The 26379-nt window shown below is 34.5% G+C and overlaps 1 protein-coding gene across 1 annotated transcript in view; it reads right to left on the bottom strand.

Annotated features, from left to right (window-relative positions):
• Nucleotides 1-26379, bottom strand: part of Me1 (malic enzyme 1) — a 177720-nt gene that overhangs the window by 79862 nt on the left and 71479 nt on the right. Inside the window, exon 6 of the mRNA XM_074078882.1 lies at nucleotides 16797-16900. Within this exon, the coding sequence (XP_073934983.1) occupies nucleotides 16797-16900 (104 nt within the window). The remainder of the gene's footprint in view (nucleotides 1-16796; nucleotides 16901-26379) is intronic.

Raw genomic sequence — 26379 nt, 5'->3', positions numbered from 1 at the left:
ACCCTAAATATTTTCTTCCATTAAGATTAAAGAAATCACTGGTGTGATGGGAGATAACTATAGAAGACTGGCATAATTTCTCCAACTGTGTACAAATCAGCAATATTCTTTATTTTCCCTTTACCCTCACTATCATTTGTTTTCCCGTGTATCAACAGAATTTATCCAGTGAGAAAGTTTAACTTAGATAACTATAACATATTAGCATTACTGTGAGCCAAACTGAAGAGAACATTTGTTTACTTTAGCTCTTTGGCTATTGCAGGCTCTTTTCCTATATATAGCGTTACATTGCTAAAATCAACAGAATTGTCGAATTAAAGTGGCTATCTTACTATTCAAAAGAATAATGGGAAATTTGTTTAACTCTCTCAGCTGGCACTCCAGCATTTAAAATTTCACACAATCAATGATTTTCTTCCTCAATGTATAATAATACATAGTTGGAAATGAGCATTTAATGGCAACCAGTGCAAAGTAGAGGTATGAAGTAATGGTAAAGAAAAGGAAGATATGAATTCCATTCTTTTTGAGTTTTTACAAAAATAACACATGAATTCTCATCAAGATGATATGAATATAAATCTAAATTAAGATTAAATTTAAGAACAAAAGTCAAATGAAACATGATAATTTCCAGGGCTTTAGCTGGATGACATCTTATAAAGAATAATAAGTAAGTAAATTACTAACATGTTACAAGGTTATAAGTAATGTAGAGAAAAATGAAGTAGAGAAAGAAGACAGCCAAAGTGAGGTGTGCAATTTTAAAATAGAAAATTGCAGAGAAACTTAACTAAAAAGGTAACATATGAATAAAGACTTGGAGAAGGGGGTGGAGCAGAAAGTCATACAAGTGTCAAAAAGAAATTTCAGTTCAAGAGAACATCAACGGCAAAGACCCTGAAGTGGAAATTACCTACAGTATACAAAAAAATAGCAAAACTTGAAATGTTCACTTAATGAAACTTCTATTGAATTCATGTAAATTTTCTATTTGTTTATATTCCAAAAAATTTGGTTCTATAATCACAAAGTATCATTAAACTGTTTTAGGGAAGTTATAGGAAAATATAGTTTTTAACCAAAATCACCCAGTTTTCCATGGTTGCTTTTTTGTAGTTGTTAAGAGACTGCTTATTTTCATGACTATATTTTTAAAAGCCAAAAGTTTAAAGTCATTACCATGTCTGTTTCCACCACTATAACATACATGGAGTTTATAAAATGTCTGAACTCAGAATACCATAGATGCCATCCTGTTTGCATTTGACATACCTGAATATCAATCCTTTAAATCAGAGAGAAGTGTAATACATTGACTAAGAGCACAGGTTCTGGAAGCAGACTGTTGAGATTTGAATTTTAGGCCTGAGCACTTCTGACAGGCAGCTGAAACAAGTTACTTAATGTCTCTGTGCCCTTGAAGTTGAAACAAATAATCATAACAATCTCACAGATTTCTTTTAAGAATGAAAAGAATGTAAAGCACTTAAAACTGAGCTTGGTACATAATTTCTTTATTGTGGTAGTTAGTGTTACTGTGATGGAAGAGATCAAGTGATTTTTTTTGCAATGTCGTTGACAAAGTAAGAAGGAATGATACTTCCTTAACTTCTTTTTTTAAGTTTAAACTTTTATTAATGAGATGATGATCAAGAACCTGAATTGCATTATAATACAGATAACAAAGGGTAACATTCTGATATTTCTCAAGTGAATATTCAAATAAACAAGACATTACCATTTGCAGTGCTTTGAACAGTACAGCAGCAATAATTTGCCATGACAAAAGTAAATTATCCTCAAAGACAACAAATAGAAGAATATAGTTGAAGGCTTTTGGCTGAATTGTGTTCTTCTTCTTCCCAAAAAACAATTCTTATATTGTTCCTTAACTTTTAATCTATTGTTTTCTCTTGAAAGTATTCATTCTTTTTTTAAAGATATTTTTAAATGTTGAGAAACAACAAATTAAAATCAGGTCACCTGATAATTTGTAAGAAAATGTGCTCTTCAGTATCTAATATTTATAAATGTTCAGTTTTATGTGAAAGCTGTACTTAAAAGCAAAATCTTGTGTACTTATAACATTTAGGAAAAATATTAACAAGTGGTACACTGAGGAAATTGAGTTCTTTTAAAACATACAGTATTCCTGAAGAAAGTTTTTATTAGTAATTTATCACCTTTAGGTGCTCTCTGTGACTATGTAGTTCCTCATGAACTACATCAGATCATTTTTACAATGCCAGTATTCTTTAAAAGAACTAATTTCAAATTTCATTGAAAAGTTAACTTTACTAGACTATTATGTATAAATACTACCCAAAGTATTTTACATGAAAAATGTATTTTATTTAATAATAAAATAATAAGTGCTTTAAGCTGTAACACTAGCTGATATTTAACCTTTAAAAAGTATTTTTATTGAAATTGTCACCAATAAAAAGTTTTTTTTGGTAAAAAGCATATAGCATTGAATTTGCTATCATAACCATTTTTACGTATACAGTTCAGTTAGGTATATTTATAGTTCTCCAGAACATTATGATCTTGCCAAACTGCAACTCTATGTCAACTAAACACTAATTCTTCCTCCCCTCTCCCCCAGCCTCTGGCAACCAACTCTCTGTTCCTATGATTTCGATTACTATACATATTTCATATAAATCATATACTAACAATTTCTTATGGGCATAACTTCATTTATTTACTAAATAAAGTTAATTTTATTTATTTACTAAAAATGAAGATTCAGTGAGTGTCCAGCACTTTAACCTGAAAAAGATATATTGTCTAAGTAGTAGAGTACCTACTTAGCAAGTGTGAGGCCCAAAGTTCAAACATCAGTACCACCATTTAAAAAAGAAAAAAGGAAGAATTTTTTTCAAAAATAAACTGAATAATGAGTTTTGCCTGGTAAACCATGTACATGTGAAATGGAGCAAGGGGGCAGAATGGGATAGGAGCAAGGAGATACACTGCATCTGCAGTTGTTTTACTGCACTTGTCCTCAGTCTGGGGTATTTTCTTAATCTGTTTTGTACAATTTCTGTTTCCAAATAACATCTCTACCATACAAATTCTTCAGCACCACTTTTTTCACAAACACCACTAAAATGAACCGAAACTCATGTTAATTCTTCTCTTTAGTTAATTCTAGTATCTTTATTTATTTTGTGTATACCTCAGATTTACACTATTATAAATACTACTATGCAGTCAGTATAATTTTAGAGTAATCCAGAAATTAACACAACTAAAATGAAATTAAAACTATTCATTGTTTGTTCAACTATTTGCAACCAGAAAAACAACTTAAAAAGAAACTTAAGCTTGCAGCGTAAGTTATATATATCAAATATAGTACATACATAAGGCTAACCTTTTACCTTCATGCATAAAATTCTTTTATCCCTGAAGTACATATAGAATCCTTGTCCAAAACTATTAAACAAATATACAACTGGTCTATATATGTTTGCTTGTTTAGGAAGAAATGTTAGTTTTACCCTCTGTGAAGCCATAAGGAATAGAAATGCTCTTTCAGGATTAAGAATTAATTTGAAGCCTTTATCTAATGCATATTCAGCAACTAAAATTTGTTCTTTATAAATGGCATAAAGGATATATATGGAGGGGTGGAAGGTAGGCAAGGCTAAGTGCATGGCCCAGATAAGAAAAAAGGCTTATATGTAGGTGAAAACAGTTAATATTGAGCTAAAGATAAATTTATAAAGGCTTTTAATATGGTACACTAAAAACATAGCTGTTAAAGTCATTATAGAGATATAAAATATTATGGTTATGGAAGCTGGGTTATGGTTATGGAAAATGTATTAAGGAGATCATAGAGGAACTGTCTAGATGGATTTAGTAATAAATCTGTTTTTGAGATAAATGCACAAGACAAAAACAGGGGTTATAGAAGATGCTAAAGAATCATTTCTGTTTTTGTTTTGTGATATAATCAGATGTTGGAAGGAAGAGAGAATCAAGAACTGGTCTAGCTGATTGGCATAAATGGTTTCTGTAAGCTCACATCTTTTAATCTTTGAAAAAATCAATAGTTTTACTATTTCTATATTATGTTTTCATCGTGAAAGTAATTTTTATTATGAATTTCCATTGAAGCTCACTATACAATTAATGTGTACCCTAGAAAATATAATGCATGGCAAATCAAAACTTATGAAATCTTTTTCCCTTGAATTAAGTATCTTGCTAACTGTCTCTTAAGCTCCGTGAAATAAACTTTGAGCAGTAAAACGAAGTAATTTAAAATGTTGAATGATAAGTGTATTCCTATAGGTCAAATATAATTATATAATGTGATGATTAGACATTTTTAACTGACTCTGAATGTTGAAACAATACACAGCTTCATTAGCACTTGTATAGGATCTGAAAGTTGGAATAAATTAAGGGTGTTCAATTCTAATCATTTAAGTAGAAATCCTAACATCCTTAAATACATCTTCCCATGCACTTACAGTGACAGAGAAGTCACAAAATATTAACAACAAAAGTAATAAAAAATAACAACTCTGTGTGATCTTTATGCACAAATACTGTGGTAAGTACTTTTATATTCATTATTATATCTTTGGATAGTTCTAACTACTCAAACTTCCATCTAATATTAAACTGAATTTTCCAACAGCAAATCATTGACCCTAGTCATCCTTCCTGAGGAAAAAAGCTGTAATTACTATTTATAATACTTAAAAAAGAAACTTTATGAACTGGGGGTGTGGCTCAAATGGTAGAGTGCTTCACAGGTGTGAAACCCTGAATTCAAATACCAGTCGCACCAAAAAAAAGTAACTCTGTGCTTTTATTTTTATCAGAATCATCACAACAACCCTATGAAGTAAGTACTACTGTTATTTTCCCCAATTTACAGGTGAGGAAACCAAGCTTTGGTGAAGATAAGTAATTTTCCTTAGTTACAAATGTAGTACCTTTGTACTTAGTCCTAAGTATTGACTCTAAAGCCCAGTTATGTCCCTGAGACATTGGGGTCAGGTCTCAATATGATAAGCCTGTTCTCCATTTGAATTTCTAAACAATCTAACAATAAACATAACATCTGCTTATTTTGTTTTCTATTCACAAATGTTACCATCTTTTCCATGCATAGTGTAGGCATGTGATACTACTTTAATGAGGATGTTGAAAAAGAATGGGTCACTATGTGCCAATACTACAAAGAAAAACAGTCTTAAGAATTAGTCACTTCATTATGGCTAAACAAAAAATATAGCTGCTTTGTTAATTCTGGCTTACCTTTCAGTTTATGAAATAAAAATAGCAATCAAGTGACTAAAAACTGGGTTAACCAGAATGTGATCATCTTTGCAATATAAATGACTATTTGGTTCTTATGTCTTGATATTGGCAAATTTTATACATATTTTGTTACAGCTAGTATGTCAGGTTCAAAAACATTTTCCAGAAACTTGCATGAAATGTCATTAGATTATGTAACATATCAACCTGAGAACTAAGTTCCAGCTCCTTGATACCTGAGAGAATCAGGTACTTGTCACATGCTGAGCCCTATGGCTCTTCTTTCCACATGAAAATAATGCTAGTGACTCATCAAAAGCAAGGCATGCTTAGGATCTAAATTTCTACTAATGGTGAAAGATTTACACCAATTCACTCTCATACTTTTGTGTGGTCTCCATCTGAGTAGTTCAATTCACTTTAACCAATGTTTATCATATATCTACTCTGTGCAGGCATTGATATAGGAACTTGTTCATAAAATGAACAAAGCACATCCTTGTCCTTGAGGAACATACATTCCAGTGGGAAAGGCACACATTAAGCAATAAAGTAAATTGTAACATACTTAGAAGACAATTATGGATGCAAAAAAGGAAAGAAAAAGTAGGACATATCACAAGGGTATTAGGCAGTCAGGGGTGAAGAAATGCTGGAGCAGTTTTCAGTGTTACATGGGGTAGTCAGCATAAGCCTAACAGAAGGCAAGATTTGATGAAATATATTAAAAAGATTAAGTCACTAACCATGCATATTTCTCAGAGAAGAACATTTCTGACAGAAGGAAGAACAAAAGCAAGTACTTTGATAGGGAACCTGCCTTGAATGTTCAGTGACGGCAAAGGTAGGGTAGAGGAGGTGCTATGGTAAAACCAGTGAAGAAGAAAAGCCAATGCCAGGTATCCAGGAGGTGGGTGGTAAGGGAGGGGGTGGAGTGGGTGGTAAGGGAGGGGGTGGGGGTGGGGGGGAGAAATGACCCAAGCATTGTATGCACATATGAACAATCAAAAAAAAAAAAAAAAGAAGAAGAAGAAGAAAAGCTAAGAGGGGTCAAGTCTGGTCTGGAAAGCCATTACAAGGACTTTGATTTTTTAATTGAAATGTACTAACTGTCAGCAATAAGGTATAACATTAGTTGCAAAGTAGATTTTTTTATTTCCTAGAGAACAATAAAAGCCCCCTTAATTTTTAAACTTATGGCCAACCAACTTTCTTACTTTGCTTCCTAATTATTCTTTTCTTTTCAGCATCTTTAATCTTCAACAACTAAACATTGTTATACCATTTTCCCATCAAATCAACCACAAAGATGGTCTTTAAAAAGAAACATTAAACAGAAGCAAAGACAAAAACCACTTAATCATCTCAATAGATGCAGAAAAAGCCTTTGATAAGATCCAACATCATTTCATGATAAAAGCTCTAAGAAAACTAGGAATAGAAGGAAAGTTCCTCAACATTATAAAAGCTATATATGACAAACCTACAGCCAGCATTATACTTAACGGAGAAAAACTAAAACCATTCCCTCTAAAATCAGGAACCAGACAAGGATGCCCACTTTCTCCACTCCTATTCAACATAGTACTGGAATTCCTAGCCGGAGCAATTAGGCAAGAAGAAGGAATAAAAGGAATACAAATAGGTAAAGAAACTGTCAAAATATCCCTATTTGCAGATGACATGATCCTATACCTTAAAGACCCAAAAAACTCTACTCAGAAGCTTCTAGACATCATCAATAGCTATAGCAAGGTAGCAGGATATAAAATCAACATAGAAAAATCATTAGCATTTCTATACACTAACAATGAGCAAACAGAAAAAGAATGTATGAAAACAATTCCATTTACAATAGCCTCAAACAAAATCAAATACCTAGGTGTAAACCTAACAAAACATGTGAAAGACCTCTACAAGGAAAACTATACACTTCTGAAGAAAGAGATTGAGGAAGACTATAGAAAGTGGAGAGATCTCCCATGCTCATGGATTGGTAGAATCAACATAGTAAAAATGTCGATACTCCCAAAAGTAATCTACATGTTTAATGCAATTCCCATCAAAATTCCAATGACATTCATTAAAGAGATCGAAAAATCTACTGTAAAATTTATATGGAAACACAAGAGGCCACGAATAGCCAAGGCAATACTCAGTCAAAAGAACAATGCAGGAGGTATCACAAAACCTGATTTCAAACTATATTACAAAGCAATAACAATAAAAACAGCATGGTACTGGCACAAAAACAGACATGAAGACCAGTGGAACAGAACAGAGGACCCAGATATGAAGCCACACAACTATAAGCACCTTATCTTTGACAAAGGAGCTAAAAATATACGATGGAGAAATAGCAGCCTCTTCAACAAAAACTGCTGGGAAAACTGGTTAGCAGTCTCCAAAAAACTGAAACTAGATCCATGTATATCACCCTATACCAACATTAACTCAAAATGGATCAAGGATCTTAATATCAGACCCCAAACTCTTAAGTTGATACAAGAAAGAGTAGGAAATACTCTGGAGTTAGTAGGTATAGGTAAAAACTTTCTCAATGAAACCCCAGCAGCACAGCAACTAAGAGATAGCATAGATAAATGGGACCTCATAAAACTAAAAAGCTTCTGTTCATCAAAAGAAATGGTCTCTAAACTGAAGAGAACACCCACAGAGTGGGAGAAAATATTTGCCAACTATACATCAGACAAAGGACTGATAACCAGAATATATAGGGAACTTAAAAAACTAAATTCTTCCAAAACTAATGAAGCAATAAAGAAATGGGCAAGTGAACTAAACAGAACTTTCTCAAAAGAAGAAATTCAAATGGCCAGAAAACACATGAAAAAATGCTCACCATCTCTAGCAATAAAGGAAATGCAAATTAAAACCACACTAAGATTCCACCTCACCCCTGTTAGAATAGCCATCATCAGCAACACCACCAACAACAGGTGTTGGCGAGGATGCAGGGAAAAAGGAACCCTCTTACACTGTTGGTGGGAATGTAGACTAGTACAACCACTCTGGAAAAATATTTGGAGGCTACTTAAAAAGCTAGACATCGATCTACCATTTGATCCAGCAATACCACTCTTGGGGATATACCCAAAAGACTGTTACTCCAGAGGCACCTGCATACCCATGTTTATTGCGGCACTATTCACAATAGCCAAGTTATGGAAACAGCCAAGATGCCCCAGCACTGACGAATGGATTAAGAAAATGTGCTATCTATACACAATGGAATTTTATGCAGCCATGAAGAAGAACGAAATGTTATCATTCGCTGGTAAATGGATGGAATTGGAGAACATCATTCTGAGTGAGGTTAGCCTGGCCCAAAAGACCAAAAATCGTATGTTCTCCCTCATATGTGGACATTAGATCAAGGGCAAACACAACAAGGGGATTGGACTTTGAGCACATGATAAAAGCGAGAGCACACAAGGGAGGGGTGAGGATAGGTAAGACACCTAAAAAACTAGCTAGCATTTGTTGCCCTTAACGCAGAGAAACTAAAGCAGATACCTTAAAGCAACTGAGGCCAATAGGAAAAGGGGAACAGGTACTAGAGAAAAGGTTAGATCAAAAAGAATTAACCTAGAAGGTAACACCCACGCACAGGAAATCAATGTGAGTCAATGCCCTGTATAGCTATCCTTATCTCAACCAGCAAAACCCCTTGTTCCTTCCTATTATTGCTTATACTCTCTCTACAACAAAATTAGAGATAAGGGCAAAATAGTTTCTGCTGGGTATTGAGGGGGGGGAGGGGGAGGGGGCGGAGTGGGTGGTAAGGGAGGGGGTGGGGGCAGGGGGGAGAAATGAACCAAGCCTTGTATGCACATATGAATAATAAAAGAAAAATGAAAAAAGAAAAGAAACATTAAACTGCTTTTATATGTACATAATTGCTTCATCTCTATTTATAAGTGCATGTAAATTAAAGAGTGTAAGAAAAGAACATAACAAAAGACCTTATTTTGATCCAAAGACATTGCTATTTATAGTGTTTCTGTTTTTAGATTAATCTGAGTGCAACTGAAAAAATTTAGTCTTTTTATATTACCAATGATCAGATGTATTCATTCTTATTTCTAATTTATTACATATAGGAATAGAGATGGAAAATAATAAGAAACCCAAGCTTTTAAGAAACTAGACTTTATCTTGCTAAGTTAAGAGAATGGACAAAGAGAGACACAGAAAAGCAACATGGTATATTGGTTATTGTCAAAATATACTAGCTGTCTTTAATAATATAAATTATCTTTAGTAAATTCAAACAAAATATTGAGGGATTTCCCTACTATAGATATTAATGTTTATGAATTCGAGGAGAAAAAGACAGTTAATAATGTGTACAATAGGAATTTATTAAAATACTTCTCTTCTTTAGAGAAAATTACAACCTACAACATGGGTGAATCTATGTAATTAAAACTTAAACCTTTACTTTAAAACAGGTAAAGCTACTTTAGTTTATGTGAGGGACTCATCTTTCCTTCAGATATATGTCACTGAAGTTTTATGAAGATTAGAGTCAATGTTTAAGGAATGGTTTTTCTAGTGGTTATTTTATACCTACTACATGGTATAATATAATGTGGGATAGCAAACAAACAAGAAAATCCTTGACAATGAAGTTCTTTTTCCAACAGCTTACATTCTAGTAATGAAAACAGGGACAATAGAATAATACATACATAAAACTCATGCAAAATGAATAAAATCAGTATAAAACACTTGCACCCATATTTAAGAAGGTTGGGGCTTAAATAATTGAGTAGAATAAAATGGAATAAGATACAGAAAGCAACTATAGGAGAGTTGTAAACCAAAATCAGAAAAAAACCCCAGTAAATCTGACTTGCTAAAGTTCTACTTCTCCAAAGTTGGAGGGGGACATGGAAAAAGTTACAAAATTAAAATACTGAAATACATATATAGTCACCTTGTATCTGCTATGCAATATAAACTTATAGACACATATATGTGTATATATTCTTATAGATATAAGGTATTCTTATAGATATATACATACATATACATAATGAATACCTATATATTTCTAGTTCTTTCATTATCTACCTTTCTCGATCACTTGAGAAAGGTAGGAAGATAGAAATGGCTGGCATTAAAAATATGGCTATACTTAAATTATGAATCTGATCTTTCTTTGGATGAGAAAATGGAAAGAAACTCTTGAGTCATAAACCTCATTTGAGTCATGTTTCTTAGTAACATGACTGCTGACTTTTCTCATATTGGCAAACATTCCTGGAAAGTATTTTTTGTTTTGTTTTTCAAGTGGTTTATATCACCTTTGGGCTATAAGGAAGAATAGCAGGTAGTATACCGTAGAGTTGTTGTTTTCAATAAATTTCTCGTGAAACCAAATTATGCTGACCAAAGTGACAGGTAAAATACAAAGGGCCTCACAGATTTACAGATAAAATCACCTAAGTTATACTTATATCTCATTCATCTAAAAAGTGAATCAGTGGTGGGTTTGAATTTAAGTAAGAATATTGTAAGCATTTTTGTAAATGTCACAATGTACCCCAAGTATAAGAATAATATAATAATAAAAAAAAGAACAGGTAAATCAAGTCCTGTCTGGGAGCTGGTATCAGTGGGAGAGGGAAGGACATAAGGAAAGGATGAAGGAGGGAAAATACAGTGGAAATATTATGTACTCATGCATGAAAATGGAACACTGAGAGCTGCTGACACTATACTAAGAGAAGGGTGATAAATAGAATGCTGGAAGGGGTGAATATAACTAAGACATATTGTAAGTAGTTCTGTAAATGTCACAATGTATCCCCTCTATAACAGTAATATGCTAATGAAAATAAATTAAAAATGAAAAACATGTGAATCAGACATAAAAGCCCATGACCAGGTGGAAGGAGGCAGCCGAGAAAGTCAGCCATGTAATTAACTACAGTAAAAACGGCAGGAAAAAGGAAAGGCAGTATGAAAATCCCTTTTCTGTGGGGAGATGAAGGATTTAGTGCAGAGTTGGGGAAAAACAATTGCATTCCTGTGTGAGGGTGAAGAGCACATAAAACTTACATATCTAATGACTTTTTTTTTAAGAAAGAAAGAGGATGTTATTAATAACTTAAAAAATTAACTTACTAAACATAGCTAAGATAACTTAGATGCTATATATCTTATTCTTTTGAAATCTGATATGTAACTCTGAAGAACTAAAACCAAATTATTAGCTTCTTTGAATAGTCTGATCTGCTTTAGGCACACAGCCATGGTTTAGTTCAATACTGACTTAGCAAAAAAAGCATCATTTTATGAAAATTCCATCATAACACCTTGCAGTAGATGGTTTGGTTTCAGATGAAGACTATTTCTCTTAAATGTCATGGGACAAATTAAATAATATCTGGGATGGCAGCCAAGGTTGCAGGAGGTTGTCTAAACATTAAAAAATCATGTCATTCCTAGTCATTCCCTATAACTTTTAATTTAATTTTTTTGTGTGTCAGTGCTGGGGTTTGAACTCAAGGCCTCAAGCTTGCTAGGAAGGTGCTCTATCACTTGAGACACTCCACCAAATCCAAATTTAATTTTAATTTGAAGAAATTTAAATTTAATTGAAAGAAAGAAAGAAATTTAAATATGGTCCTGGCTGAATAGTTTTTCCTTTCATTGAAAAAATTAACTGAAAACAATGCCAGGCCCAGTGGCTCACTCCTGCAATCCTAGCTACTCAGGAAGCAGTGATCAGTAGTATTGTGATTCAAGGCCACCCTGAGCAAATAGTTCGTGAGTCCCCATCTCAACCAATAAAAACTGAGTGTAGTCATCCCAGCCACTTGGGAAGCATAAAAAGGAGGGTCAAGATTCAGGCTAGCTTGGGCATAAAAGTGAGACCTTATTAAAAAAAATAACAAGCAAGAAGAGCTGGAATTATGATTCAAGTGGTAGAGCACTTGCCTGACAAGCACAAACCATGATACCACTAGATAGACAGACAGACAGAAAAAAGATGGAGTAAGTAAATAAATAAGTAAATACATAAAAAAATTCATAAATGTGATTTTAATATATCCTTAGCAGTAAGCACAGGTTGTAAGAAATTTAATATTTCCTGAAATTAAATCACCTGAAAAGAAGGAATTCTTTAATATACAACAGTTCTTCCATTCATGCTTTTCATGTTAAGCTATATAAACAAACTAATCAAATCCTATCATTCATCTAACAAATATTTATTGAGTAATGGTGCTTTAGAAATGGGGGATATGGCAGAAAAGACAAGAGAAGGTTCTCTGGTCTCTCAGTATATGTATGTACATAGAACACAAATAATTGAATATAAATACACCAGACATTGATAAATCCGAGAATAAAGAAAACTAGTTGGGGGTAAATTTTGAATAGACTGACTGATCAAGGTAGGCCTCTCTGAGAAAGAGAAATTTGTGAAAATTTTCAAAGAAAATGAGAGCATTAGTCTACTGGAAAATTAGGCAGAGGGAGGGATGGATGGTGAGAATTCCAAGTAGATGGTAATTCAAAATACATTATTAGAAAAATAGCACGCAGGCCAGAATAAAGGCGGCAAGAACAAGTTTTTCCCAGAGGAGTAGGGTTGGTCCTAGTGGGAGTGGGGAGGTGGCATGGAAAGGGGGTAGGAGGGTGAATACAGTGCAAAAAATGTGTACGCATGTAGGTAAATGCAAAAATGATACCTGCTGAAACTATTCTAGAATAAGGCAAGGGGGAGCTGGTGGGGAGAGATAAAGGAGAGTGAATGCAAGTATGATATATTTGATATATTATAAGAATCTTGTAAGTGCCACAATGTACCCCCACCCAGCACAATAATAAAGGGAAAAAATTAAAATTTCTTAAAATTGAAAAAAGAAGGCAAGAGAAAAAATAGTAAAGTCACAAAACTATCAAGCTGTCAGATGAACTTTTATGTTATTACAAGTACCTGATTTCATTCTGAATTAAATGAAAAGTTTTTGTATGGCTTTGAGCAGAGAAATTGCTTGACAATCATTTTAGTGTCTGTGTTAAGAACAGATTAAAGAACAACAAGGAGAAAACTGAAGACAGATTATTATAATAATCCAGGGAAGACAAATTTAGATAAGGAAAATAATAATAGAGACAGTGAAACACAGTGAGATCCTGGACATATTTAGAAGTTAAAGCCAAGAAACTTTGTAGGTAGCCTGGGTATAGAGTGGTAGCTCCAACATTTTAAGTCTCAGGAATAGGAAGAATGGGTTGCCATTTACTGAGATGGAAAAGCTTCAGGAGAAGCAGGGTTGGGGGGTGGATAGTAGATCAGGAGTCCAATTTTGAACATGTTATATATTACATATAAGCCTATTATAGATAAGTGGAAATGTCAAGGAGGAGGCTGAGTATATGACTCTGGAATTCAGAGAAGAAGTACTCACAAATAAAGATTTGGTAGTCACAAATATAAAGACATATGACTAAATGAGATCACCAAAGAAACAGGGATACATAGCTTAAAGAAGTTTCAAACTCACAAGCCCAAGAACTTAGAGGTCAGGAGAATGAAAAGGAAAAAGGTAAGGAAAGTATGAAAGAACAGTCAATGATGTGTGTATGCTACTCTGGAAAAAAGGGAAGAAAATTCTGCCACTAAAATGCTCAGTGAACAATTTGGGCAACAAAAATTTTCTTTACCTATATTCTTATTCTAAATTATTTTTGTAGCCTATATACTAGGTCCAAGTGATAAAGCTATCGCACAGGCAAGTATTAGAGATGCGGATCTGTGGTCCTCTACTGGAGACACTAATTAACATCCAGGATGGTTAATCAATTCTTCCTGAATTCAGTCATTGCACCAAATACTGTGAAATGACACTCAGACATTACTGTTGTCACAGGGATTGCCTCAGTTGTAGATCACCACTCACCAGGTCTTTCCCAGGCTGACCCACATCCAATCACTAACTAATGCAAAAATATAAAGGCCTGGCCATCTCAGACCAAATGGTGACAGCTGTGAAGAGCCAATTTAACTCACAGTTCCACATGGGGTCATTGGATGATGTCATTTTGCAGGCCCTGCAGCTCAACTCCTCCCTTTGAAGTTCCATGGCCATTGATTTCAAGGGAATTTCTTACAAACCCCTTGAACACTTATGCTTCATTTCACAATATGCCTTCCAGGTAACCTAGTCTGTGGCCAAGAGTTAGTACCAGGAGTGGTTTCAGAAAGCAAGTGATAAAATGGGGCTTTGGAGCTGGATCACTCACTGCCAGGCTGGGAATAAGGATCCCTTCACTGGTGGTAAACAGACCACAGAGAACACCTTGTACAAGGTAGCAGTCCAACTGTTAGATTTTCATCAGGGATGAGTTGGAATGGTATATTAGTGGGAGAGAACATGTTAGCTAGAATGATTTTTCAGATGTTTGGAGAAATTATAACTAAAAGGACAATAGAAAAATACCACAAAAGGTGAGGGCAGGTAATTGACAACATAGAAGCCAGGGGGATTCTCTTGTAGATACAAGAATACTTTCAGATCCTGTAGTTCCTGAGAAGCAGCAGTTGATGACTAGGAACAGGGCTAAACCATCAGAGTAGTTTAGCTCTAAAACTCTTAAGCAAGGCATATCTGCTAAGTCAGAATCCTACTGGAACGAATGGGATTCTACTACATAAGATGGGATACCTGGTTTGATGGTCCCAAAATCTTTAATCCCCACATTCCCCAGAATTTTTGGACCCCACAAAAGTGCTCTTCTTCTTTCTGGGATTGAAGATGATAGAGACTTCTCCCCTATAAGACAGTATGTGCCTGTTTACCCCTGTCTCCCCTTCAAACTCCTAGTCTATAATCAGGGTTATAACACAGTAAGACCCAAATGGGACATATGAAGGTCAATAAAGAAAACTGAACATGTATACATACGTGTGTGTGTATGCGTGTGTGTGTGAATCAAAGGAACTGCAAGATATGAACAGTTTGTATTATCCAAGAAAAAACATACAAGATTAAATTCTGAGACTATTTAATCAAGGAGACTGGAATTTTAAGAAAATGGAAAGCTTGCTGGTTTTCAGGTACTCTCCTGAGATGCAAAATTTTTTTCTCACTGGTTAGTCTCATTTTACTAGAAATGGAAATATTCAAAGAAAATGCACAATTTAATGAGATGTAAGATTTAACTAGCAATAATCCTAGGAACTGGTACAAACTCACTATGAGGATGGCTCTTGAGATGTGGACAAACTAATGGCTCATATTAAATGTGGTTGAAATATAATAAATGCTGGGGCAGATAACAGAAGAGGGGATTACAAGGCTCAGAAAAGTGGTCATTCTAGAACATACATATTATATAAGGCCAGAAAACCATCAGATGATTATGTTCCACTGGAAAGACCAAAAGACATACTATTCAACAAAGTTATAAGGAATATGCTACTGAGAAACTGCCAACATTATGAGAAAGTTTAGTGATAGCTATCCTCTGGACACCAGGATGAAAACAAGAAAAGGTCACTAGGCTAAATGAGAAGCAATGAGGATGACAGGAACAGGTGAAGAAACTTAACTACCAGATGGATGTAATTATGATAAGACTGGCAGGGGGCGGGGACACAGAGAGAGAGAGTGTTTAATGCTGACTTACAGAGTTACTGAAAGTTAACAGAATATTGTATTCCTAGAGATAAAATAGATAACTAACAAGGCTACAATTCAAAACATACCATCAAAAACAAAATCAAATGGGCTAGGTGTGGTGGCTCATGCCTGTAATCCCAACTACTTGGGAAGCAAAGGACAGGACCACAGTTAGAGGCCAGTCTGAGCAACAAGTTAGTGAGACCCCCATCTCAACAAACAAGCCAGGAATGGTGGTTCATATCTATAATTCCAACTATGCAGGTGGCTGTAGATTGGAGGATTAGAGCCCAAGGCTATCCCTGGGCAAAGATGCAAGACCCCATTGGAAAAAATAATTAAAGCAACAAAGGGCTGGGGTCATGGCTCAAGTGGTAGAGAGTCTGCCTAGCAAGCAACAAGGTCCCAGTTCAAACCCTGGTACTGCAATAAATAAATAAATAAATATTTAAAAGGACAGACTGCCCAAAAATGTTTTCTGGCTTCTTTTTTTTTACATATATTGTCACTGCCTCATTTCCAATAATCATGCATCTCAATAGCCACAAGAATTTTTAGAAATTCTTTTAAGAAAAAAAGTATCTTCAGAGGTAACAACGGGGATAGATGCATGACATTGCCATTTGGCCAGTAAGAGTTAGAAGTGGATAGATAAGCTACATAGACAGACAGGCAGACAGGAGAGATACATACATTCATAATATTCTTTTTTTCATTCAAATAGCTTCTCACTATTAAACCATACTGAATCACACTTGGAGTTCTTAATAATTACGCTAGCTTATCTTCAGGTCTTTGAAATTCAGCTCATATACAGACAAAGATTATACATACTTGGAAGAAACTGCATCCATGAATTCATCCAAAAAGCCATCATATTCTGGACCTCTCACTCTTCTCTGCCGTAGTCCAATGTACAATGGATCTTTAAGTAACTCCTATTGTTTAAAAAAAGCATTTGCCATAAATAGAAATATTATAAGCAAGTCATGTACTCTCCCTGAGCCTGTTTCTTTATCTATATAAAAGGTACAGAAATAAAAATAAAATCTTGCCACACAGATTCACAGTTAACCCACAATTATTACTTAATGTCATATAAATGTAGAGGTTACTTATACTTCTTATATAGACATAATATATACAACTATATCAAAAAATATCTGAGTTATTCCAGGGAAAAGGAAATGGAAAGATAGTGATTGTTTTCTTAGATTTATTTTCCATTTCCAAAAGCAAAATCTTCAAACTGCATTTTCATTATACCTTTAATATGATAGCTGGCTGACTTTAAAAAGAAAATTTTTAGGCTTGACTACGTTTTTTTTTTAACATTTAAAACTTTCCACATTTTAAGTTGTTTCTTAAACTCATATATCTGAGACAGCATTGCTCTACTCACATTTTATAATACTTAATATTATTTTAATAAATCAAACTTTAAACTAAGGTATAATTTATATATAGTAAAATGCACCCATGCATAACATAAGTTCTCAGCAAACTAGGAACAAAAAGGAACATAATCGGCTCATAAAGGGCATCTATAAAACCACCATTATCAGCACATTTAATAATGCATGGCTAAATACTATTCCCTGCAGGAAAGGGGAAAATCAACTGTATCTTTTCTCACCAGTACTACAGACTCTACTAAAACAAAGCAAGAAAAAGGGGAGAGGTCTTTTCTTTTTTTTTTTTTTTTTTTTTTTTGTCTTTTCTTTTTTGGAGCTGGGATGGAACCCAGGGCCTCGCGCATGCTAGGCAAGCACTGTACCACCGAGCTACATCCCAGCCCCAAAGCAAGAAAAAGAAAGGACTATATACTGGAAAGGAAGGAACCAAAACTATTTTGATTTGTTTGCTTTTATTTGTATACACAAGTATGTAGAAAATACTAGGCAATCTACAAAAAAGTATGAAATATATGGGAATTTAACACAACCACAGGATATAAGAACAATATAATATACACAAAACAACTATATCTGTATATACTTGCAATGGACAGTTGAAAATGAAATAAAATATACAGGCTCCATTTATAATAGCATTCCTAAACATGAAGTTACTAGTAGACTACCATGATCTGTAGAAGTAGACTTAATGAACTGTGAAATGGGTCTTTGTCCAACAGAGTAGACTATAATTGTAATACACTGAAGGCCTAAAAAGTTTTTGAGAGTGCTACACTAAGTTGAATTAATTAGGTCAGAGACACTTCAAACTGAAAATCCTACTATGGGTCTTCAACTGTCAGTAGGCAGGAAGTAGGCTGAGAAAGTCATTCAGTTACTAAACAAACCATTTGAGCTACAATAGCCACTCTGAGGAAACAGGCCTGGGTCCTACACAAACTATTTCTTACCTCCCAAGTGGGTGGCCTGATAACAAGGATACAATGGGAATTCAGAATGGCTGTGACCATTCAGAGCCTTATGATTCCTATTCCTCCCATGTTGACTAGGAATGTTAAGTGTAGTTATTCTGTTACTGATTCAGCATTGTATATTTGGCATTGGAAACACGTAAGAAGAGCCAGACTAAGAAGCAAAATCCAAGAAGCCTTATGTGTCTAAATTTTATTTAGATGGCATCACCCTGAACTCTGGACATATTACTACTATTGGGATGAAATTTTTAGAATCCCAGGATGCAAATGAGCTCATACAAACACACACACACACACACACACACACACACACACACACACACACACACACACACTTTGGAAATATACTGAAGTTTAAACTCAGGAGCTTCACATACTCTACTACCACTTGAGCCACTCTCCCAGTCCTTTTTGCTTCAGTTATTTTTTCAGATGGGGTCTCAGACTTTTTGCTCAGGCTGGCCTCAGACTACAATAATCCCACCTATGCCTCCCAGATAGCTAAGATTATAGGCATGAACCACAATGCATAGCCAAAATGAACATATTTTGCACGTGGAACATAAATAAATTGTGAAGAATGAGACTCTATGGAGAAAGGTACTGTTCTTCTGCATATTCCAGTTTTCCTGTCCATCCAGTCCAAATTATCAACCCCATAGGATTATAAGCATTAATAACACAATAATTGTTTTAAGTCACTGAGTGTGTTTGTTGCATATAACTATGTTTTTGTAGGTGTGGTGATGTTGTTAAGAAGGTTAGACTATTTGAATCACCTGAAGCAAGGATTACTTAAGGCCAATAGAATTATAGCCAAGTTCACACCTGTAGTCCTAGTGTAATTATTAATAGCACTCTTTTCATAGTGAAATTCTCTTTGTTTGGTCAATACATCATACTTGCAATATACTACCTAACAAGGAGTTACGGCTCTCTGGCTAGCTGGAAGTTAGTATGTTAAATCACATAAATGTATTTTAGATAAAATATAAAATCTAAAACCAAGTGTTGTAAAGTCTAGCTATTTCTCAAAGCATAAAAAGTTTTTAAACAACCTATTGGCAGGCTTATGAGCATCTGAGGTTGAAATACCAATGTGCTACTAAGGGCTGTCAAATTAAAAAACTTTCTCCATGCCTGGAATATATTTAGACTTCTAAAATGTGACTTAGAGAAAGAACACAGTTGAGAAAAAAATGTTTCATGGCTCCCCTTCTCTTTTCTCCCATTCTTCGCCATGCTAATAATTAAAGTACATACCACAACAAAGTCTAATCACAACATAGAGACAATTACAAAGATTTATGAAGACAGAGCTTTTGAATGAAATCAGAAAACTATAAAATTCTTCCAATCATAATAATGTCCCTATCAAAAATTACTATTTTTTTCAAATTTTCATACCTTTATTTTTAAAAACTAAAACAAGACTTGGAAAATTCTTAGAGATTTGGCTGACCAAAAATTTTATACAAAAAGCAATTTAATAAGATCACTCAATTTTTATAATGGCTCTTCAGACCAAGTAGCCTTGCACACAAAAGGAAGTGATATTAATTCACTAAATTAAAACCTTTTTTTTTTTGCAATAGTAGGCAATGAACCCAGGGCCTCACACATGCTAAGTTACTTTAACAATTGAGTCATGGACCACCATTCCTGGGTAAATATTCAAAGGAACAGAAGTCAGCATTCACTACAGATACTTACACACTCATGTTTATAGCAGCACTACTCACAAAAGCAAAGCTATGGAATCAGCCTACGTGCCAATCAAGCAATGAATGGATAAAGAAAGTATGGTGGAGTATTTCATTCAAAAGAGTGAAAAATGTTGTCTGCAGGAAAAGGGATGAAACTAGAGATCATCATGTTAGGCAAAATAGGTCAGACTCAGGAAGACAAATATCACACTTTCTTTTATATGAAGAATCTAGATCTCCAAATCCCCCAAATGACATGAATGTAAAATGGGGAGTGTTTGGGGGGGACCCAGCAGGAACAGAGAGAGCAAAAGGAAAGCGTGATTGGGGGTGAATATAATCAAAGCATTTTATATGCATGTATGAAAATAGAATAATGAAATGCATTAAAATTGTTTTAAAAAGGGGGGGTATGTGAGGGATAACAAAGTAATGGAGGAAGTGAATTTGATCAAAGTATATTATATGCATGTATGGAAATATCAAAATGAAACCCTTTTGTACAATTAATATATACTAATTTAAAAAAGAAAGGAAGAAAAACTTCTTGTGGCCAGGCTCAATAGATCTTTTGTTGTAGAATAAATTAAAGACTTAGTGTTAAGTAAGCTCTTTAAAGGGTTTGATCTTCTTTAGCATTAGGTATCACACTATATACATGTGTTGTCACTGAAGATTTACAAAGACTGACAATCATGAGACAAAGAAAAAAATCAGAACAAAGCATATGGAAAAACAAGACAGCACAAAAAAGAAGGGGGGTATATATTGATGAGTACACTAATAATCTTGTTAACACCATCTCAATTCTGAACCCCCAAAGATTTATACTTGAAGCATTCATTTATTTCAAGCTAATACTAGTGGTCATTAACTCTCTTTGTTCTTGTTTTTCACATTGCTACCTTTCCAGTTTGAAATTAAGGAACATTTCTTGGTTGGGCATGGCAGCCCACACCTCTTAGCTAGTCAGGAGACAGAGTCAGAAGGATCACTGAGGCCAGCCCAGGCAAAGGTAGCTAGCTAATCCCTATCTCAAAACAAAGTGCAAACAAAAGGCCTGGGAGTATAGCTCAAATGCTAGAGTACTTGCACAGCATATACAGGGGTCGTTGACAAAAGCAATGTTTGTCTATCAGAAATGTTTAAGAACACTGAAAAATGAAGTCAATTAAAAACAGAGAATATCAATAACCTATACTCATTCAGAATTACCCATCATTAGTAACTTGATACATATTTTCTAGGTCCTTTTCTTTATTTGGGCAGATAATATTAAAGTGTATATATAAATATTATATAACTGTTATCTATAGTCACCTTACTATGCAATGTCGCCACAGAGCTTATGTTGAACATTTTCCGTAAGTTTATTGACCAGTTTTACGTCTTCATTTGTATATTATCTATGACCACATGACCTTAGGCAATTTGTATATTGGATATTTGACTTTTTCTTACTGACTTGAAAGTTTTCTTAAATATTAAGGAACATTATATAACTTTGCCTGCCATGATATGAATAGGATTCATTTTAGCATTTATTTTTAAGTTTTACTTATAATGGAAATAGTTTTCTTTTTTAGCATTTTTCAAATGAAACAACAGATTCCATACGTAAAGAATATACAATTTTTGCTGTTTTGCTGGCTTGCATCAACAATAACAGTAAATATAGTCACCATTGCACTTAGTCAAGTATCTAAAGCATACTTCTAAAATGTCAGCATCTGTATGAGCCAGAATGATTGTTAAAAAGTGCTAGAAATGTACACAACTTTGCACTCTTAGCACCCAACCCAGATAATTCTGAAAGAATTGGTCCATGGAACATATATTGAGAAGCACTCATTTCAAACTTTTATTCAGTTGAAATAAAACTATTCTTTTACTTTCTACTATTTCCTGTCTGTGTCATTCTTTTTTCCTATTTTGGTGTATAATGGATATTTCTAAAACACATCACAAAACTCAAAAAGTCCTGGAAGTTACAGAGCTTATAAATTAAACCAAATAAAGACCCAATTCTCCTTCTCAAAGCATTAATGTAGTGTTTCAGAGAATAATTTTCTTGTTGTTGTTTCGGTGGGAGTGGGGTTCACACTTGCACAGCAGGCACTCTACAACATGAGCCACATCTCCAGTCCATTTCTCTGTGGTTATTTTGGAGGTGGGGGTCTCTCAAACTATTTGTGCAGGATGGCTTCGAACCACGATCCTCCCGATCTCAGCATCCCAAGTAGTTAGGATTACAAGAATAAGCCATTGGAGCCTTGCTAGATTAGGTAAATTTTTCATAAAATCCATAGATTAGGTGACAAACTTTCTAATTTAGAGAAAGTGAGGTAACAGTAGAATGCCAAAAATCAAGCACATGATATTTCAAACCCAAAGCCTGGGACCTGAAGTATTTTCTTCTCTGCCTGGCTTTACTATAATCATCAGTACTCACTCAACACAGTATCACTTGCCTGAAGTGGCAAACAATCTCCACAATATGCTAAGAATGACGGAGATCTGAGGAAGAGATGACAATATTCTAATCGGGACCATGTGGTAGGCAGAATAATGATCCTACCACCACTCGCCAAAGATGTCTATATCCAAATCTCCATAATTTATGAATATGTTACTATATGTGCCAAAAGAGACATTTGTGACATATGCAGATATGATGGAGGGTGAGTCCTGGAAAGTAGAAAAACTTTCCTGGATGAAAACAAAGAGCTGCATGATGGAAGCAGGGTCTGAGAGATGATACTACATGCTGGCTTTAAAAATGGATAGTTTCATGAACCAAACAGCGTAGAAGCCATCAAAAGGCAAAGAAATGTAATATAGCCCTACTGATACCTTTTAAGACTTTAGCATTGGGTATCAGACTTGTGACCTAGACAAGTGTAAGAGAATATATTTATATTGTTTTAAGTCATTAAGTTCATAGTAATTATGATGGCAGTAGCAGAAAACTAATACAGGACACATCTCAGTGTGCACACCAACTTCTGTAAAGAATATGGAAGATATATGGCAGACACATTTGATGGACTATCTCTAAGGTTTTTATTTCATTCAATTTCTCTACAATGGTTCATGCCAACAATAAAGTTTACTTTAAGGAATACAAGACGGAAATCTCTAAACGGAAAAGTCACTCTTCAACTTTGCAAGTTCAAGTCTCAGTAAGAAATGTAGAGTTAGATATACTCTGCACATCAAATAATGACAGATAAAACATAAAAACAGAAAATCCAAGACCTGGAGGAATGGTTTAACAAACAAAGAATAACTATACAGTGACAATGTTCTCCTTCTCATACTGCCATGTGTATGGGCCAAATTATGTCCTCCTGAAAATTCATATGTTGAAGCCCTAACATCCTAGTACCTCAGAATGTGACTATATTTGGAGATAAAATAAAGAGTAATTAACTTAAATGAGATTAATCATTAGAGATGGCCTTAATCCAATTATGAACAGTGTCCTAATAAGAGGAAATCAGGACACAGACAAACACAGAAGAAAAGTCATGTGAAAACACCAGAGGAAGATGGTCATCTACAAGTCAAGAAGAAAAACACTAGAAGAAACCAAGCCTGACAATACTCTGATCTAGATTTCTAGCCTCCAGAACTGAGAAAATTTAAATTTCTGTTGTTTAAGCTATCCAGTATATGTTACTTTAAGACAGTCCTAACTAACATACCAGAAAACTATAAGGCAGTTCATTAAGATTGAATAATGCCCAGGCAAATATGCAAGGGATACAAGGAACATCTACTCACATTATTTTTGTTCCAATAGCAGAGCTAGATATTGACAATTTATACAGGGAAAACTGACAAATTTTATGAAAAATGTGGACTGTGAAATAATAGATGAAATGAAAGATGATATAAAAATACGAACACCTCATGAACTCAATGCTTATCATTACTAACTTAAACAATAAGAGCTTTTGGGTTTTTCACATGAGTTTTCCTTATGTTCCCCAGACTGGCCTTGAAGTCCTGGGCTCCACTGTCCCTTCATCCTCACCCATCTGAGCAGTGGGACTACAGGCATGTAACCACCATGCTTGGCTTGAATAAAAGTATGTTTTAACTAAGCACCTCTGTGGCTGGCTCAGTTTCAGTGTCTTTGTTCTTTAAATTTCCTTTGATTAAAAGCTGCAGAGATTTAAAACTAGTCAATCAAGTATAACTTGTATCAAGTAAGGACTAATTCCTTTTCTATTTTCATTGTTACTCAATACAGGTATTCATGATAAAAGAGAAAAAAGTTTGCAGTTTACATTTACAAAGCACCTAGCTTTCATCCCAGTTTGTTAGGTTATTCTAGATAAAAAACTAAGTGGTTTTACCAGAAGACTTTCATATTTTTTGTTATGAAGTGTAAAACTGGATAGAAATTCACGGATGTTCTGAGATTAAAAGGAACACTTACAATATGTCACCATTATGGTACAGCTAATAGTTTGACTAGTTTGACATTAAAATATTCTGTAAGAATCAATTTGTCAATACTGTTTTGTTTCTACATCTATATCCACATACACTGATATTTCCTAAATGCTAACAAAATGCCAGTCATAGCCTCTTCAACAAATGTTGCTAGGAAAAGTGGTTATCTATCCACAGAAAACTGAAACTAGATCCATGCCTGTCACCCTGTACTAGTATCAACTCAAAGTAGATTAAGGACCTTAATAATCAGACCTACAACCTTGAAGCTAGTACAGGAAAGAGCAAGGAATATACTGGAAGCAATAGGTATAGGCAAGGACTTCCTTAGTAGAACTCAAGTGGCTCAGCAACTAAGAGAAAAGATTGACAAATGGGACTACATAAAATTAAAAAGCTTCTGTACAACAAAAGAAATGGTCTCTAAATTGAAGAGACCACCCACAGAATGGGAGAAAATATTTGCTAGCTATACATCAGACAAAGGACCAATAACCAGAATATACAGGGAGCTCAAAAAAACTAAACTCCCCCAAAATCAATGAGCCAATAAAGAAATGGGCAACTGAACTAAACGGAGCTTTTTCAAAGGAAGAAGTCCAAGTGGTCAAGAAACACATGAAAAAATGCTCACCATCCCTAGCCATAAAGGAAATGAAAATCAAAACCACACTAAGATTCCACCTCACTCCTGTTAGAATTGCTACCATCAACAACACCACAAACAACAAGTATTGGCGAGGATACGGGGAAAAAGGAACTCTCACCCACTGCTGGTGGGAATATAAACTAGTATAACCACTATGGAAAACAATACAGAAGCTTCTTTTAAAACTAAACATAGATTTGCCATATGATCCAACAATGACACTCCTAGGGATATACCCAAAGGAATGTGACTCAGGTTATTACAAAGGCACCTGCATACCCATGTTTATTGTAGCACTATTCACAATAGCAAAGCTATAGAAACAGCCAAGATGCCCTACTGCTGATAAATGGATTAAGAAAATGTGGTATTTATACACAATGGAATTTTATTCAGCCAAATAAAGAAAAATGAAATTCAAACAAAAAAGAATGAAATTTTGTCATTGTCAGGAAAATGGACAGAACTGGAGAACATCATCTTAAGCAAAGTTAGTCGGGATCAGAGGCCAAAAATCCATGTCCCGCATATGTGGATTATAGACCTAAAACAAATGCAGTAATATTGTTGGACATGGGTCACACACTAATGGGAGACTGTGCATGGGAGAAATAGGGAAAAGGAAGGAAACCAAAAACTTGAATGTAGTTGATATGCTCACAGTATAGGAGTAAATACAGTAATCTTAAACTGGCAGAAACCACTATGGGAAGGAGACTAGGAAGGTAGAGATAAACCAGTTTCAGTTGTAATACACATGTGCATGGAAACAACACAAGGATAGCTATCTTCATCTCAAGCTAGCAAAAATGCTATGCTTTTCGTTTTATCTTATATGTTTTTTCTTCAACAAAATTGGAGAGCAAGAGGGCAGAACAGAATCTGCCTGGAGTTGGGGGGGTGGCAAGGAGGGCCCAAATAATGTATACACATGTAAGTAAATGTAAAAACAATAAAATAAAATTAAAAAAAAAACAGAACAAAATGCTAGTCATAACTCGAAGCATTCTAACTATAATAAATCGTAGTAACACTGTAATATATATATGTATATATAGCACAGATAAGATAAGTAACATTTTTAAGATTACACAGCTCATAAGTGTTGAACCTGGGCACATGAGTAAATGTGAGACTAATTAGCATTCTCATTATGTGCTAGTTTTTACCAGGTTTGAATCTTGAAGTCATGCTCTTTTCAAAAAA

Source organism: Castor canadensis, chromosome 1 (assembly GCF_047511655.1).
Source record: "Castor canadensis chromosome 1, mCasCan1.hap1v2, whole genome shotgun sequence".
In the NCBI taxonomy this organism is placed as follows: Eukaryota; Metazoa; Chordata; class Mammalia; order Rodentia; family Castoridae; genus Castor; species Castor canadensis.
This window is presented reverse-complemented; position numbering and strand designations above follow the sequence as displayed.